General features: G+C 33.1%; 1 protein-coding gene across 17 annotated transcripts in view; it reads left to right on the plus strand.

Annotated features, from left to right (window-relative positions):
* PCDH15 (protocadherin related 15) overlaps positions 1-20,143 on the plus strand; it is a 635,722-nt gene that overhangs the window by 261,682 nt on the left and 353,897 nt on the right. For all 17 annotated transcript variants that reach the window (XM_069460690.1, XM_069460691.1, XM_069460687.1 and 14 more), the window contains one exon: positions 10,012-10,182. In XM_069460690.1, coding sequence (XP_069316791.1) covers positions 10,012-10,182 — 171 coding nt within the window. The remainder of the gene's footprint in view (positions 1-10,011; positions 10,183-20,143) is intronic.

Raw genomic sequence — 20,143 nt, forward strand, 5'->3', positions numbered from 1 at the left:
TATGTAGACAGAAATAATACAGATCTACTTTTCAAAATCAAATTTATATATTTTCATTCACATTTCTTAATGTGTTTTTTTAATTTATTTCATTTTTTTGTTTTGATTTCGGGGACTTTTTTTAGTGTAGAGTGATAAAGACTAGAATACAAACTCTGGATAAGGGAAAATGTAAAATCTATTGGCCACTCAGAGCTCCATAAAAGCACCGAAAACATTTTTTTTCTATTTAAGTGAAGATGTGGAGAAAAGGTGTAATCTCCCTTGTCTGACTCGGAATCTCTACTACAATTTATAGAAAAGTCAGATTGTTATGGAATGAATTTGCAAGCTAGGTTTTTTTTTTTTATTGTGTCATTTTAAATGACCTAATTTTTTAAAGGAATACAGATTAAAGAATTCTGAATTGCTACCCAGTTTAAAAATATTTATAAAGGCATCTGGAACAATTTACATTCAATTTGATAGAATATTCATCACTAAGAAAGTGATGAGTTTTTAGTATTTCAAAGATAAAATTATAAAACAGAATAATATATCTGATGAAGGAATATATCAAAAGGAAGAAATGGGATGAAGGAGAAGTTAAAAGAAGGTATAAATTTATCTGTAATAACAATTTTTAGTATACATATAAATCACATAGTACAAAATATAAAATATTAAATACAGAGGATTATAAACTTTTCATTTTTTTAAAAAGTTTTTAGAATTATATAATTTTAATAGCTATAGAATATATCCAAATAAGGGTGAATTGCAGTTGATTTGACTATACTCTGTTGTTGTTTGTTTATTTGTTTGTTTTTGGCATCAAATTGATAGCTACCCTCATGACTCTAATGAGAGGCAGTGAGTTTAGTATATTAATAGTAACAGCATGAACTCTGGAACCATATTGAGTGAGTTCAAATCCCTGGTCTGCCATTTACTAGCTGTGTGACTTTGGGCATAATTTGTTAATTTCCTAACCAGTAAAATGGAGCTATTAAAAAAACACACCACATAGGTTTCTGGTGATGATTAGTAAATTAACAAGCAAAAAAAGTACTTAGACTAATAATTTTGAATAGATTGTGATAGAATTACATAAATCACTTAAGTACTGCTATGTTACTGTTTAAAGCTGAATAGTTAGTTATAAGCCAGGTGTGGTGGTTCACTCATGCCTATAATCCTAGCACTCTGGGAGGCGGAGGCGGAAGGATTGCTTGAGCCCAAGAGTTCCAGACCAACCTGAGCAAGAGCGAGACTCTATCTCTACTAAACATAGAAAAATTAGCTGGATCTGGTGGTCTGCGCCCGTAGCCCACGCTACTTGGGAGGCTGAGGCAGGAGGATCACTTGAGCCCAGGAGTTTGAGCTTGCTGTGAGCTAGGCTGATGCCATGGCACTCTAGCCCGGGCAACAGAGTGAGACTTTATTCAAATAAATAAATATATAAAATTTACAGAATTACTATGATAAAATTATAGACATATGTTTGGATGTATATGAGTATGTGTATGTATGTATATATTTTTACATGCACATACTATTAATCTTTGTATAAAATGCTGTATTATTTTCCATATTCTTACAACATATTGCATTCTCACATATGGTAGAGAAGGATGCCCATTTTTACTACATTTTAAATATATAATTTACTTTAAAAAGTGGGTTGTTGGAGCTGAAAAGTCAGCTCAGACCTACTTGAGGGCCAGTTGAGAGTATGTTTTCCCAAATCCACATTCAGTGACCTCATATTTGCAGCCAGAGTGGGAGTATTTACAGTGTGAAAAGTCACAAATGGTACAAATCAGGGCTTCTTATCTATGCAGGCTGGTTGTTAATCATTTACTGTTTTGTATATACCAATATCAATATAAGTATATAATTTATATCTATATCTTTATATAGGATAATGATATCTATAAATTTAAAATATCTTTCTAATCATTATTTTATATTTCTGTTTGTTTTTATTATTTTATTAGTGGTATATAAACCAACAGACAATGTAAGTCATGTACATTTATTGAAAGCCAATATATTCTCTTGAAATAACAAGGATGTTAAAATATAAGCAATCAATTTTGACTTTAAAGCGGATGGTCTCTAAAAGGTTAATTGGGGATCTTTTGACAAATTATTGAACATTACTCAGCTTTGACCTGGTTTTGCTTATGATACAAAGATTTAGCTGATTTGCCAACGGGGTCATTCAAATTACATGTAGTTGGAAGGTATCTTTTTATCCATGTGTACATGTTATGATTTTTAATTAAGCTGAACAAGTTTTGGCGACTCCCATTAGAAAACCTGTCACTTGTTTTCTTGAGAATATTTGCAAAGTGATAGCCTCTGCTGTTTACCTCAAATATGGATACCCAATGGAGGAATGATTAATTTTCAGACAACAATGGGGGGAGTGGAATCCAGACAAGAAAGTTCAGAGAATTACAAAGATCAATGGATTTTCCTTTTGTTGAAATGTACAACAGGTTCTATTACTATAAACTCCAATTTTGATATGTTACCCTAAATTACAAAAGAATCAAACTCATCTCTTCCCACGTAGATTTTCTTCAAAGCCAACTCTCTTTTGTATTACTGTTATCCTGAGTAAAATATTAAGAACACTTTGGTATTCAAGAATTCTTAATCATCAGAAGAAAACAGGTTTATATTTAATTTAGAATCATAGAAAGAATAATCTCTTAATTATTCTATGACTAAAAGGGCTATTTTATATTTTCTCAAATATAAAAATCTAGAGAAAGGATTCTACTTTTCTTCCATAACAAGATATAATTCCTAAAAATGAAATATTACTATTTTTTCCTAGCTCCATCTTTTCACTTAATGATCACAAATATTCAAAGAAAGTGTACAAGCATTGCAGATATGTAGGTTTGGATATGTAAATACTACTTTCTATGCTTTTAGATTTCAACCTATGTAAATAACTTTTCAAAAATAACCCCCATTCTGACCTTCCCTCACTTCTGCTTCCTGCCAATAGTGGAATAAGTGTTCATTTTAAAAGCACTTTTTCTTTTTTAGCTCTGCCAGTTTCTTGGGGATTTCTGGGGAATGGGAGTGAAATGGAAGGATGGTGGTTGATGGTTTAAGAGAACGAATATTTATAGAATGTTTGAGTAGTAAAGACAGGTAAACATGTGGCGCTGTGAAAGATGATACTATTCTATCTACTGCTATGCATAAAAATTAAGGAAAATTAGGTAAATGTCTCAAACAAAAAAAAAAATGCTTTCAGGAAAAAAATAAAGACCCCACTTCTAATATGAGCTAGACCAAGGTGATTTTATTGCCGCTATTCTCTTTTTCAAAAAAAGAAATCTAACAGAATCAAGTTACTAGGATAGATTTTTAAAATTTCATTCCATGATATTCCATCTATCATTAGTGAACAGAAAGCAGACAAACACTTCTGTGGTCTTAGGGAACTGACAGGGTCAAAAGACTCAGAACAACTTTAATTATCTTCCTTTTTTTTTTTTTTTCTCTCTCTCTGTCTCTCTCTTTCTCTACTGCAAATGCTTGATAAGGTAACAAAGTAGTATTTAATATATGTGTCTCTGAGTGAGTCTGGTGGGTGCTTCTTGCCATTTTGTTAAGCTACAAACCACTGAATATTTTAAATGCTAGAAGTCTATTTCAGGGCTCCTATACATTGCTTAAAAATTATTCAGAACATCAGCATGTTTGTCTCATACTCATTTTAAAACCAGGTTTCAAGTAATTTCATATTATTTATTAGAATCCACATCTTCTGTGGCTCTACTCCACACAATCATTATTCACTTAATACACTGCTAAATATAAAGCATGTACTAAACAAATTAGAAATTCACATGTATCACTAGTTTGTTCTAAGAATAGTTGACAATTAAACTATTTTACAAGAAAACCTTCCAACTTGGGTGAAGGGATTAGTCTTACTTATCATCTAACAATTTGAGGTATTTTATTACCTTAAAATTATCACAGTTGAAATATTTGTAATTTTATAAAAATATGCTTTGTGAAAAGAGTGGATTGTGATAACCAACTGTATCTCTGAGCTATCTATACAAAGTGCCTTTTTTTGAAGTTCTACTAGGCACACATCTTTTGTGTGTGTGTGTGTGTGTGTGTATTAGTTCTTTCTTGTAATATATTGATGAAAATTTCAACTCACTTAGTAAATAATTCATTCAGAAGCAATGGGGTGTCTTTGATATGCCAGACACCATGTTACATTATGATTCTGAATAGGTGTATTGCCATTATATGGAGCCAGAGTGTTGGAAGCCTTGCAAAAAGACACTAAGGTTTCAGGGACCAGGTGAATACTACCTCCCTGTGAATATCGACAGAATGCTCTAGCTCTTCTAAACTCCACACTCTGCTGAATATTCCTTATGGCTTTCTTGATTCTGTGTTGAAAATATGTGTATACTTTTAAACTCCCATATGTCAGTTTTTATGCCGGATTGATTATTCTTTGTGTCACTTGCAATTTCTTACATTTAGCTCCACTCACAATGGTTAGTGATTCATTTTTACGGAAGCTAATTAAAGCTTTCGTGTTACTAAATGTTTAATGTTAGGAAATATATAAATGATATGTGAAATAATAAGACATGTTGAGAAAATATAAATTAAGCAGTTGTATTAAACTTCTCAGGCTGCCATAACAAAACACTAAAGACAGAATGGCTTAACTAATAGAAATTTATTTTCTCACAAATATGGAGGCTAGGAATTCCTGATCAAGCTCCAGCAGGGTCTCTTTCTGGTAAAGGCTCTCTTCCTGGCTGGTAGATGGCAACCTTCTCTTTTGACCTCACTTTGCCTTTCCCCTGAGTTTCAGTGTGTGTGTTGGGGGGCGGGGGAGTAGTAAATGAGAGAAAGAGAGAGAGCATGATATTAAGGACACTGATCTTATTTTATCAGGGCCCCATCCTTATTATGACATGTACTCTTAATTACCTCCCGATAAACCCTTTCTCCAAATATAGTCACATTAGGTGCTAGGGTTTCATAATATGAATTTTTTTGAGGGGGCGGTGCATACAACTTAGTCCATAGTAGCCATTGAGTTTAGAAAACTTTTTAAAAATATATTCTTGCATGCCAATTGCAGTCACAATTTCCTAAGTTAATGAAATATGTTTTTTTATTTTCAAATACTTAAAATTTTAAAATATTATCTTATTTTTCTAAAAAAGAAAGAAGAGAATGTAGAAGAAAAATTAGAGAGAAGGAAGGAAATCTTCTTGATAGAGTTTATTATCTGTCGGATTCTCACATAGCAATGAATGAAAAAGCAAACAATGAAACCATATAAAACATTTATGTAAATAGTTATGTTGTATTTTTACCACTAACAATTTAGAATATTATTTCCTTTATTCAGAACAGTGTTGAGCAATACTATAATTATTAGAAAGAATGAAAGGATGTGAATGTGTGTTTTTTTTTTTTTTTTTTTTTTTTTGGTTTTGGTTTTGATCTTAATTGCCAAGGGATTTTTTTAAGATCAATTTTTATGATCAAATTTGAATCCAAACTGGGAGAAGGGCATCATGAATTAGTATCACCTTCATGGGCTCACAAGTTATGAGTGTACATGAGACATATTTCATATCATCCTTTATGTTATATATAGGTGACAAATTGTGGGGAATTCCCACATGTGTGGGAACCATGTTGGTATTTTTCATTGTTAGAGCTCTCATTTCTGCTCATAGTAGGTTCTCCAGAAGTTTATTTTTTTTTCCCAGTTAAAAATACAAATTTTATAAATCAAAACTTTGTGAGCAATATCTTTCTCCAATGTGAGATAAAAGCCTCTATTATATATTTTGGTATCTATATACATTCTTTTATGCACCTGTATTCATTCTATGGAGTAGTGACAATGATCTAAAGAAGTAGATAATAGTGAGAGATTTGATGCTGATAGACTAAAAGACTTTATATAGAAAACATTCGAATTTTTCTATTACAGTGATTTAGTTATAATATAAGGAATAAGGCTGACTGGTATGGAAATATAGAAACATTGCCTCTGGGAATACATATATATTAATTACATATGTATGCTGCATTACATACTTATTTAATATTTTTCTTAAATTTAATTTAGATTGATTCAGTCTTAAATCTTAACTTCATCCTAAGTAATAATAATTTTAAAATGTCAGGTTTGATGAGCTAGTTGTATTTTTCTAAAATTTAAAACAAACCCCACACATATCTTAAATCAAGATTTTTCTATATGTTCAAAACTAATACACTTTAAGGATAATTTAGAAAGTTCATTTGTGAGCCACCAAAATTATCTCCCTTGTCACTTTCTGTTCCTATTATACTTTCAGCTCTACCAGATATTGATGTACATATTGGATCACACAGAAGAAGCTGCCTAAACAGCTAAAGGAGGTTTATATATGTAATATATGAGTGGGATGAGGCACCTAAACGAAGAACAAATGTATTTCTAGGGGAACAAAAGTGTGTGATGTTTCTTTATGTAGGTGGGAATGGTCTTCTCCAATTTTTTCTTCAGTCCCATAACTTTCCCTGAGAGAAGAGATTCATGCTAGCTTCATTCCCAGAAGTATTTGCTTTTAGTGAGATAAAAGAAGTTCAGATAAGGCTTCTTTCTGTCTGTTGAATCTCAAATGTCTTTAGTTTAAAATAATCTTAATATTATCTCTGGGGATCTGAATATGTCCCCACACTTTGAAATGTAAACATCACTTTGGCTTTTTTTTTGGTGGGAGGTGGGCATAATATGATCACACTTTATCTTATAATGGATCAAAAAAATCACAGAATACTAGAACCACACCATTATTTGCAAAATTCTACCCATAGAGATTTCTGCTGTCTAAGACGACACCTACATGCATTTCTTTACAACCTCTCTTGAGCAACCAGATTGGGAAAAAGCATAACTGGAATTCAGTAATACCCGAAGTTTAAGAAAGTGGGATTTTTAAAAAATTGAAAGGCAAATATTAATGTCCGGCAACTGTCACACATGAAGACATTTTATGAATAAAATGCCAGTCTTCTAGTATAATTTCTTTGAAAAATTGAGGTAAATTAATATAAAATTAACCATTTTAAAGTGAGTGATTCAGTGGCATTTGGTACATTCACAGTGTTGTGCAGCACCACCTCTATCTAGTACCCAACCACCTTCATCACTCCAGAAAGAGCTGGCATCCATTAAGCAGTTGCTTCCCATTTCCCCTCCCCCAGCTCCTTGTAGCTATTGATTTGTGTACTATTTTATGGATTTAACTCTTACAAATATTTCATATAAATGGAACCATACCATATGTGACTTTCTGTTTGTTTTCTTTTTTTTAACAAGTTTTGGAGGTTCATCCATGCTGTAGTATATATCAGTACTTCATTCCTTTTTATGCCTGAGTACTATGCCATTGTTTGTACATAACGTAGTCTGTTTATCCATTCGCTTAATGATGGATATGTGGGCTTTTGCCACCTTTTGGCAAAAGCCGATTGTGAATAGTCTTTTGTTGAACATGCGTCCAATTATAATTACTCTTTTAAGTTGAAAAAAATAGAAATTTAAAGAGACAGAAAAACATAATAATTCTTTCAGGATAATAACAAAATACTGTGAGAGTAAAAACATTTCCAGATTCTACCACAATGAATGGTGAACTAACATCATCACCCTCAACAGCGGATGTTCTGGATGGAAATGACTTAGGCTTAATGTTTCTTTTTGTGTCTTCATGCCTAATATTCTTTAGATAAATATAAACAATGTAAATTTTTAATGAAACTACCACCCATTACTTAAGTTTGGGCTGGCCATAGTGATTTCCTTCAAAAAAAAATAAATAAATAAAAAGGGGAAAAAGAAAGAGTAACTTAACAATGAAGAAACCAAACACAACCTGAGCCAGGTGATCAAGGCCAACATCAGTGATATGTCATGTTAATATATATTCTTGCTATAATGTGATAAAAATGGCACTTATCCTCTGTAGTTTTCCTCCCTAAATCATATAACCTAAGTCTAATCTTGAGAAAAACAGCAGACAAACACTTACTGAGGAACACTCTGCAAAGTATACCTAGTAGTAAAAATTTTCCAGGTCATCAAAAACAAAGGAAGTCTGAGAAACTGTCACCAAAAGGAGCCTGAGGAGATATTGTGGCTAAATATAAAGGGGGATCCTGTTTAGGACCCTGGAAAAGAAAACAGACATTAAGTAAACTCTAGGAAATCTGAATAAATTATGGATTTTAGTTATTAGCAATGTATTGTCATAGCAAAATTGCACTGGACATAATTAAACAGGCAAGAAAAACTTCATTCAAGGCTATTGCAATAGCGAAGAGGGACCGGAATGCAGTCTGAACTCAACTCTGCTGACATGAAGGGCTGGAGAGTTGTTCACAGCGGGGGTAGGTGTGAGTGTGGGGGAATCCAGGGCCATTTGTGTTTATTAATTGTCCTTTCCAAAGGAAAAGTAAACTTTCTTGAATCTTCATGACAGGAGGTAGTTTTAGAACTTGTACTAAGCCTCCCAAGGTAAAGTTAGGCTCCTCTCCTCCCACAGAAACTGGGAGATAGAAGATCTATCTCCCTTGACCATTACATTTCAAAGAGATGGCTCCCAGGTCATTGAAAAAGGCAGGCACAATTCACTATTGCAAGGATGTGGAAACAACCCAAGTGCCCGTGAATTCATGAGTGGATTAATAAAATTTGGTATATGTATACAATGGAATATTACTCAATTATAAAAAATGACAGTGATCTAGCACCTCTTATATTTTCCTGGATAGAGCTTGAGCCCATCCTCTGAAGTGAGGTATCACAAGAATGGAAGAATAGGCTTCACATGTACTTGCCATCAAATTGGCACTAACTGATCAATACTATGGTGCTCACACAGTAGTAATATTCTTCAGGGATTGGGGGCTTGGGAGTGGGTAAACTCACAACTAATGGACGGGGTGAGCATTGTAGGGGGGAAAAGGCATGCCTCAAATCATGGATTGGGTGTGTCAAAGTCATAACATGTAACCAAAATGTCTGTACCCCCATCGTATCCTGAAATAAATAAATAAATTAATTAAATAAAAGAGAAAGGCAGGCCTGGGATGTAAAACTGACAAGAGGATTTTTAAAAGATTTAAGTCTCAAAGGAGAAGCGAAAGAATTTACAATGACAAGGCTCCTAAAGTAAATACTCTCAGAAGAGGGAGGGGAGGGACTTTTATGGTTAAGTCTTCTGGATTCTGTAAAGGCCAGGTGAGAAGGAGATCAGGGGCCCAAAAGCAGGAAGAAGACATTATGAAGTTTAGCATAGCTGAGGGGAACACTAAGATCAGCTTGGTCATATCGATATGGGTTCATTAACTGTAACACATGTGCCATATTAATATAAGATGTTAAGAACAGGGGAAAGTAGGCTTAGGTTATATGGGAACTCTCTGTACTATTTCCCAATTTTTCTGTAAATCTAAAACTGTTTCAAAATAAAAAATGTGTTTTTAAAAAATACCACAATTTACAGCTACCCGTCCTAATAGTTATGTACTTTCTTCCTGCTTCTTACTCAACTTTGGTGACATAAAGATTCCATTTATTCACAGAGCAGCTTTCCCAATGAATTATTCAAGTCAGAAATATTTTTTTTTCTTTTTATAATCAGTCTCAAAAGAGACTCAGTGAAGCAAATTCCTAAAGATACAATAAACCCATAACAAAATCATGTTATTACCATTTTAAGAACGTGAAATGTTAGGTAAAAGCCTAACCTATAAAAGCTTAGCTACTATAGCATACTTTCATGAAAGTGGGCCTGAAGAAAAGTGGATTTCAGTTTACATCCCAGCTTCGCCACTGTAAACTATTGGTTTAAGCAAGTTAATTATCAATTATTTGTTTTAAAAAGGAAAAAAAAAGTCTACATTGTGCCTAGTTTCTATAAACCACTTGTTTGTTTTTCTCTCTCATAGGACCGTGCACAAAACCTGAACGAAAGGCGAACCACTACCACCACTCTCACAGTGGATATTCTGGATGGAGATGACTTGGGTCCAATGTTTCTTCCTTGTGTCCTTGTGCCAAACACTCGTGATTGTCGTCCACTCACTTACCAAGCTGCCATACCTGAGTTGAGAACTCCGGTAAATATATTCTCATCTTTTCCCCTTCATTTACAACTTTCTAAACCTAATGGGACCGTGTTCTAGTATTTTGCAGACATATTGATTGATAATAGCAAAATTCATAATGTTGAAAAATATTTATATTCAAAACTATTTTCAGAGAGTATTAGTAAATTTTGGGTCAAAATGCCTAATTATATCATCATTGAAATAGTGACTACGTCAATCCTTCTGATGCTGATTATTTTATTTTATTTTTTCCACTAATAAATCACAGCATAGTTCAGTTGCCAGTATATTCTGGAAAACTCCAAGAAACAACTCCAGCATTTCCTCAATTTCACATTTAAACACATGTCCCAAGTCAGCGGACACAAATTCAATGGGATACTCTTTTAGCCCCTAGTCTGAAATGTTACTGGAGATTATAGTTGGCTGTTTGGAACTAGGGGCTAACATTAATCCTGAATACAAATACCCATCCCTGGAGGTGAAGCATAAATACATATTTTCTATGCTTAGCCCTGCATTTTTGAAAAATGCTAATAGAGCTATAAATTTCTGCCAGTTTTGAATTCATGCCTTGGACCTCCCTAGATGATAGATGTACATACCTAAGAATAAAGAATTGTAAGGCAAACAGATATCCTGCTGAAGCTAAAATATCAATTTCTTCCCTAAAAGTAAAGTATATATACATATATATTCTGTTTTAGAAAAGTCAATTGCCTAGAAGTCAACTATTTGATTAACGTTTTTGCTGTTTCTCTGAGAAGCATTCAGCTCTCTAGATTCCCAGCATGACTCACAATGTCAGAATTTTTTGGAAGATACTTGAATTTTTTCTCAAAATAGATGAGAACTTTAGTTTCGTGGGTCCTCGCCATATTAGAGATTTTGAAGAATAAAACAGGAAAGACTTCTAAATGTAAAATAAATTACATTTCATTTTAGTCACTTTAAAAAGTTCTTATCCGATATTGTAATATGTCTGGGGGCTTTACTCAGTAGATCTTAAATAGTTGAGAATTACCTTTGTATATACTAGCATAAATGATCACCAGTCCGGTAGATTTGCATTAACAAGAAAACCCAGAGTGAAAAGAATAAATGTTATCATGTGCATTGAATGAAAAAAATATATAAATTTTCAGCTAAATGAAGTAATTTTGCAGATAATAAGGCTAATCAGAACTTGTCTGTACAAATAGATGTATTAATAAACTACCTAAAGTTATATGCCATGATATTATTTTTTTGAATCTCAGTACAAAAACTATTAAAGATGGTGGGCATTAAACTTTCCTTTGAAAAGTTTAGTGGAAGTAATGATGAAAAAGGTAATTTTTAATATTAATTTATGTTTCTGAGTTAATTTATGTAGCTAGTGTACCAGTGAGATCCTGCAAAGGGATGTATTGAGATTACAATAATTAAATCCAGTGAATCAGTCTGATGACTGTTTAACAGTTCTTGGTGCATTAAGGAAAGTAAAGGAAGACAAAGGCTGCTGCCTAAGAAGCACAATGTACTAACTTAATTTTATAAAGGATCATTGAGTCTCCTTTCCTCTCTATCCTAGTTTACAGATTGACCCTTTCTCTCATTCCTATGCAGTTTAGTGCTACAGACCAGGTCATACCTCAGATTTGGGGTAATGATATAAATGATAATAATGGCTAAAGATTTTATGGAGTGTCCAGTTTATAATGAACTGTGCTAAGTTCTGCTCAAATATTAAATGGTTGAATACACACAAGAACTCTTTTGGATAAATACTCCCATTAAGCTCATTTTACAAATGAATTCTTGGGGATAAAAATGTTTAAGTAACTTTCCATGGTCATACAAATAATAAATAATATGTATAAGTAATGTATGTACACACACATATATATATATACATACCTATAAATATATATACATATATATTTATGAATCTTAAAGACTAAAATTTATTTCATGTTTAAGAAGAGTAAATAAAATTGAGATACATTTGAAGCCTGGCTCTATATGCAAAAATGAGTAAAAGGCTCATTCTGGCTCTTGTAGCCTGGATTAAGTTGGAGATTCATTATGTCGGTGGACATGGGTCTTGAAAAATATTTATGTCCAAATCTATTTTCAGAAAGTATGAGTAAACTTTTGGTCACAATGTCTCATCCTCTCTATTGTTGCACTTTATATAGTACTCATATTTTGAGTATCAGTACCCAAAGAAAAATTAGTGCAAGGATAAAAATTATTCAGTCTTCAATTGACAAAGCTATTTTAGTAGTAAACATTGAATATCATAATATAAAGAGATTGATGAAATAATAGTGCCCAGTGAAGAAATTCCTATGCACTGAATCCTTTGTAAAACAGTGTTTAAACAAGGGATCCTGGACATAGTAGATTCTTCCTGGTAGAAAAGGAGATTTTCAAGTAAAGGTCAGTAATTTGTTTCATGAAAAAGTATCCTTGTGTTTTCTTTTAAAACCATGTTTTTTGAATTAAATGTTATATGCAAAAAATTCCAGAATGATCATTTTTATACCTTATTATCATTTTAACAGATTGAGCCATTCCTTAATGTACTGTGAAACAAAGAGAATTTTAGTTTTACATATTCAAATAATTATGACAAATATTTATTTATTAAGGGGTATATTTTACTGTCATGTAGAAAAAAATTAAGTATTTACTTGTAAACCTAGGCACTTGTTCTGATTATTAGTTGCTGTATAACAAACCACGAAAACTTAGTGGCTTCAACTACAGTCGTTTAATGTACCCATAAAGCTGCAACTTTGGCAAGTCTTGAAGGAACATCTTGTCTTTGCTCCATGAAGGATTAGCTGGGGCACCTTAAGTGAGGATGAGATACCACCTTCAGGATGGCTAATTTAAATGGCTAGCAAGTTGATTCTGGCTGTTGGCAGGAGCTCAGCCAGGACTGTGGGTGGAAGCTTCATTTTCACTCCTCTTATAGACTATTTGGGCTTCCTCACAGCAAGACAGTGGGTTCTAAGAACAAGTTTCCTAAGAGAATTAGGCAGAACTTTTTATGAATGAGCCTTGTAATTTGCAATGTTACTTCTGCTGTAGTCAAATCTCTGCCAGATCAATGGATAGAAACATATTCTATCTTCCTATGAGAGGAGTGTCCAAGTCACATTATAATAATATATGGGAAAGGAAATTTTATTGTGGCAATCTTTGAAAATTAGAATCAGCTATAGTACTGGCATCAGGTTTTCATGTACTCTTGTACGTTGTTATTTTGAATGCATTCTGGAACACTAGGTGTAAAAACTGGAGTAGTTTTTGAGATTCACATTCAGATTGTTATGTTTATGTCTGTCCTTTCATTCTTTTTTATTTTCTCTTCGTATTTTTCTCTCTACATTCTGCTAAAATTTCATGAAATTTCACTAAGATCTTGCTATTCAGAGTGAGAGAACTAACCATTTATGTCAGATAAACAGGACATGTTGACTCTAATTATATACTTACTGATCCTTTCTCTAACTAATTCTTCAAATTTTGAAAGCTTTGGCATTTGCTCACCTTCTGTGTTGATGTGAAATTTTCTACCAATTACCTTAGTGGTATAGTCTTGACTTTAGAAACCATTCTTCACCCCATTATAGTACATACAGAATTTGTCAGCTCAGGAAAACTTTGAAAAATGTAGTCTAATATAGTGTTTAACTCATGAACTAGGCTATAATAAAAATCTGCTTTATATCAAAATTTAAATAATCTACTACAAAAAGCTGTGTTCAGAAAAAATAATATTTTCATAAACATTAAGATTAATATTATATTGAATACATAAATATATAAATCTGATGATTCAAAGGTACTGAAGCAATTGGTAGTCCTATGCTAATTACTTATTACTAACTTGATAAATATCTTCAGGACTCTAATGTATGCCAGACTCTATGCTAATTAAGAATCCTGGGCAACTAGGATGAGATAAAATCTTGCCAAAATATGTTATTATGTAAATTTATTCTCAATTTTTGACTCTCTTAAAGTTTTTATTATGTCTATAAAGTTTAAGATTTCTAGTATTATGAAAAAAATCTGTACAATTTGGAATATAGAATGCATGGCTCTATTTTCTTTATTTTCTAATGAAGCACAAAGATAAAATAAATCCTTACACATTTTTTCAGAATTGAACAGTAGCATACATTTATTTGTTTGTTTGGCTGGCTGGTTTTTTGTTGAGTAATTTATCCTTGGACAGAAATGCTATGACATATTGACATATTATCTGTGTGTTTACTGTACATACCTTCCTTTAATTATTTCACCACGTGGTTTTCAGTATTTCAGCATTAGTTGCTCACCGGACATAGTCATCTTTTTCCCTCTCCATGTTTAAAGCCTTGGATTTGATCCCAATAATCTCTAGCCACAAATACCTCCACTGCAATCTTTGCCATAGTGAAGTATAGTTTTCATGTCAAGGATAGATCCTCTGGTTTATTTGCGGTGCTCTCTCCTTCCAGGGAAGTTTTCTCAGTTATTAGAAGAGTAGTGGTGATTTGCAGAGATCTTCAACACTTGTAATTTCTTCTTGGCACGTACGCTCATTAAATGTGCTATAGTCTGGGAACTCTCTCTTGTCTTGTCTTTTATGAAAGTACTGGTTTTTCTCCTTCCCTGGATGGCCTTGGATTTCTCCTCTTAAATCTTTGATAGCTTTTATTTATTTTTTTTAAAACTGAATCTCTCCACTTGCATTTTTTTTCTTATTCTAATGTTTTAGAGATTTTCTAGGCCTCTAATTCTATGCATTTTTTTCACTATAGTTTTTACTAAGATTAAGTTGAGCAAACCTACATCAATGAGTTCTGTTTTCTTCAGCTGGGGATTATCTATTTGTTGTAGATGTGTCTTCTTACTTAAAATGTCTGCTGAGTTCCAAGCTTACATTTCTCATATATTACCTGTATTTCCCACAGATGCCTTATTATCCTTTCTAATTAATTCTAATGCATTTTCACCTACTCTCATGTTATTACCTACCGTTACCACTGGGGTCATTGTTGATTTGAACATAGACGTCAGTGACCTACATCCCAAACTCAGTCAATTTCCAAAGACAATTTCTGCATTACTTAGGAACTGTTACCCAAATCTGTTTGATGCTTCTGTATTTCCATCATCAACATGCCTATTTAAAGACCCACTCTCAGCTTGGACCCCCAGCTTCCAGTCTGTCACTCTTCTACCATCAGACAAAAGCCAAAGTTATGAATATTTTTAAAAATACAATTCTGATGTGATCTTTTGCTATTTAAAATAAAACGGTTCAATGTTTTCTGTAGTTTACCAAATAAACCCCAAAGCTTTTGGCATATCATTCAAAGTAATTTTATATCTGACCACATTCAGTCTCATCTCTTCTAACTCACGTAACACAACTTGTCTAGGCACACAGAATTTCACATGTGATCCTGACCTTTTTTTGAGAATTAACCTCCTTTATTTCCACTTTGTTTTGTATATTTAACTTATATTTGTTATTCAAGGTTCATCTTGGTTAACCGAAAATGAGAGGGCCTCAGGACTAAGTTTTTCTTTGTTTTCCCATGTTTTCCTACTATAAATATAGAATTCTTCATGTAGTCATTTACCCATTTCTCTTTCACTAGTCTTATGAGTTCTTCAAGTTCCTGTTTGTCATTATATCCTAACTTGAACTTCATTGCCTTCCTATGGTAGATATTTAGTAAATTTTGAATTGAATTAATTCATTAATTAAAATTTTAAGAAATCTGGTAAATTAATACCTCCCATTTTGTTCTTGTTGCCCAACATTGCTTTTGCTAAACAGGGTCTTCTCTGGTTCCATACAAAGTGTAAAATTATTTTTTCTATATCTGTGAAAAATGATGTTGGTAATTTAATAGGGATTGCATTGAATCTGTAGATCACTTTGGGTAGTATAGACATTTTAACAATGGTGCTTCTTCCGATCCACGAGCATGGTATGGTTTTCCACCTGTTTACGTGCTCTGCAATTTCCTTCCTCAGTGTTTCATAGTTCTCCCTATAGAGGTCTTTTACCTCCTTAGTTAAATGTACTCCTAGGTACTTTATTTTCTTTGTTGCTATTGTGAAGGGTATTTAGTCTCTGATTTTGTTCTCAGTTTGACTGTCATTGGCATATATGAATGCCTACACACACACCCCACCAGAAACAAATTATCAAATAAAACTTGAGATTCAACTTGGGGAAACAATAGACAGATAGACACACACACACAAGAAGTAAAATTCAGCAAATATTTTCTTGAATGTAAAAATGTATTCTAATTCTAAAAGTGGTGTGTGAAATTATAGGAGAGCAAAAGAATTCTTTGTTCTTTTCATTATTGGTGAAAATATATTTGAATAGGTCAATTATATTCAGCCATATCACATCTCCATTTGTAGATGATGTACAGATATTTGTAATTTTTGAATTTTTTTATGGCTGTAGATGGTTTTATTGTATGGATGTACCATAATTTATTTAGAACGTTTTTTAAAATTTTTGATTATTTTGGGTACATAATAGTTGGATAGTTATAGGGTACATAATTGGAGTGTCCATCACCTCAAGCATTTATCATTTTTTTTTGTGTTAGGAATTTTCCAGTTCCACTCTATTAGTTCTTGGTAGAACAATTAAAGAATAAGAGTAAATTGATAGAAGGAAGTGAGTTTGTTAAGTTCGGTTAAAGGAACAAAGTCACTATTTCAGCTGAACAGTAAGATTGAAGTCTAACTCATCTTGTTGAAGAGTTTATTTAATCGATTACTTCAACATCTTAACTATGTTTTTCTACAAAACGCATAAAAGTAAAAGACATCAAATCATGCAACTTGTGCTTGATGTTTATAACATCTCTTAAACATTTATTCTCAAAATCTCTGATGGCTTACTAAATTATGTGGGAAAAAACATTTGCAAAGGTATTTGCTATCATAATATAGGATAGTTTGTAAGAATTCATAGTCTAAAATGAAATCTTGTGTGATGTCGGGAATATGGCTTAATGTCTCTAAACCTCAGTTGGAGTTTGTTCTCTGCAAAATGAAGATAATGATATCTAAAATATGTGATTTTTTATGAGTACTACAAAAGAAGATTTATATTGCACACTTCACTAGTTCCTAGAAAATACTAAGGATTTAAAATATTTGCAATTGTCATTATTACTATCGTTGGCACTGGAATTTCTTTATCTGGCTGAGTTTTTACTCAGAGACTCATGAGAAGAAATAGCTAATTCAAATTTGTTATTAAATATCTACCAATCTTTAATTGAAATTCCAGCTTTAAAAACTGAGTTGTGTATGTGGATACTGCCAAACTTATTCTGATTGTACTATTCCTAATTAATTCAGTAAGATTTTGACCCTTTAAAAGAATGCAATACATTTATTCAGATGAACAGGGTAGAGGAATTTTTTTAAAGTAAACCGATTTGGCACCATCACTATGTTTGCTGAATTAATTATGCAATATATTATCACTCTGGGGAGAGGCAACAGCTGAAGCAAAATACTACAAGGTTAATCAATTCCAGGAGTCTCATGGTTGAATCCTGGGGGTTTTCCAGATATAACATCATATCATCAGCAAAAAGTGAGAGTTTGATCTCTTCCTTCCCTATTTGGACTCCTTTGATTTTGCTCTCTTGCCTGATAGCTCTCGCAAGGTTGAAAAGTTGAAAAGTAAGGTTGAAAAGTAATGGGGACAGTGAGCAGCCCTGTCTGGTTCCAGTTCTAAGTGGGAGTGCTTTCAATTTTTCCCCATTCAGAATGATGTTGGCTGTGGGTTTGTCATATATGGCTCATATCATTTTTAGGTAGGTTCCATCTACACCTATTTTGTTAAGCGTTTTTATCATAAAAGGGTGTTGAATTTTGTCAAATGCTTTTTCTGCATCTAATGAGAGTATCATATGGTTTTTGTTTTTGCTTCTATTTATGTGGTGAATTACATTTATAGATTTACGTATGTTGAACCACCCCTGTATCTCTGGGATGAAGCCCACTTGGTCGTGGTGGATTATTTTTTTGATAAGTACTTGGATTCGATTTGCTAGTATTTTATTGAAAATTTTTGCATCTATATTCATGAGAGAAATTGGTCTGTAGTTCTCTATTTTTGTTGCGTCCTTTCCTGGTTTTGGTATCAATGTTATATTGGCTTGGTAGAACGTGTTGGGGAGAATTCCATCCTTCTCAATATTGGAGAATAGTTTATGTAGGATGGGCACCAGTTCTTCTTTGTATGTATGGTAAAATTCAGGTGTGAACCCATCTGGACCAGGGCTTTTCTTTTTGGGAAGGTTTTCTATTGCTGTTTCGATTTCAGTTCTTGATATTGGTCTGTTCAGGTACTCTATTTCTTCCTGGTTGAGCCTGGGAAGACTATGTATTTCTAAAAATTTGTCCATTTCCTCCGCATTCTCCAGTTTGTGTGCATAAAGATTTTTGTAGAATTCATAGATGATATCTTGTATCTCTGTAGCATCGGTTGTGATTTCTCCTTTCATGTTCCTAATGGAGGTTATTAGAGATTTTAGTTTTGTGCTCTTGGTTAGTCTAGCCAGAGGTGTGTCTATTTGGTTTATCTTTTCAAAGAACCAACTTTTTGTTTTATTAATTTCCCTTATAGTTTCTTTGTTGTCCTTTTCATTTAATTCTGCTTTGATCTTAGTAATTTCTCGCCTTCTGCTGGGTTTGGGGTTATTCTGTTCTTCTTTCTCCAGCTCTTTGAGTCTATTCAAAATACTACAAGGTGATACTGTGAGCCAAAAATATATCAATGAATCAAATTTTAAATGTCAGACAGGGAAGCAAGTAACCTGCTCCCTTTCTTTCTTTTTTTATGATTATAAAAACAATAGAGTTTAGTAAAGTTTTTCAAATTGTCTTACAGAGCCTCCTATTGGGTAGAAGTGCCCTAGCACTTCTGCAGCAGGTAAAGCTAAGACTTCTTTCTATTCCCTGTAGCACTGGAAATTCTGCTTTTCTTCCCCACACACTAATGTAGAAAGGTTTTCATGATTTACTTTAATTATAAAAGGATTGGCTGCTAATTATAAATTATATAGAAACATTTAAAAATATTATACACAAATTAAAAATTAAAAACCTTCAATCCTCAAAGCACAATCTCTAGGGTAACCATTATTAATTTCATGCAGGTCTTTCCAAATATTTGGAGTTTGCTTGAGGCAATTATTTTCAATATTATTATTATTATTTTAACTTCAAACAAGCCAAATGACTCTGGCCTACCTAAAAGTGAAGTATCAGAAGTTCACTTTGGCCTCATAGAATCTATCTGGTGACCTTTTAAAGGGATTGCAAGCCGGAGTTTGGGAAACACAAGCCATGACTATGTGTTTTAGGGGCTTGGGGCAGGATCATGTAATTTGACATGACTATAAAGATGTGATGCACTTCTTTGTCCTTCTAATCAAACACAGATTTGAGAGAGAGACCTAGCTTGAATCATATGCTCACTTTTTGACTAGAGGGCATGGAGCTTGTGATGGTTAATTTTGTGGGTTAACGTGGATAGGCCATGGTACCCAGACATGTGGTAAAACATGTCTGGATGTCTAGATGTTGCTATGAAAGTAATTTTTAGATGAGATAAACATTACATCAGTAGACTCTGAGTAAAGCAGATTTCACTATAACATGGGTGGGCCGCATCCAATCAGTTGAAGACTTTAAGAAAAAAAGACTGCCTTCCCTTAAAAAGGAGAGCATTGTGCCAGCAGACCACCTTTGGACATGAACTACAACATTAATTCTCCCCTGGGTCTCTAGTTTCCTGAAGATTTTAAACTTGCCAGCCTCCACAATTACATGGACCAGTTTCTTAAATCTCTCTCTATCTCTCTCTCTGTATCACACATATACATATGCACACATGTTATTGGTTCTGTTTCTCTGGAATACGCTA

Source organism: Eulemur rufifrons, chromosome 28 (assembly GCF_041146395.1).
Source record: "Eulemur rufifrons isolate Redbay chromosome 28, OSU_ERuf_1, whole genome shotgun sequence".
NCBI classification, from domain to species: Eukaryota; Metazoa; Chordata; class Mammalia; order Primates; family Lemuridae; genus Eulemur; species Eulemur rufifrons.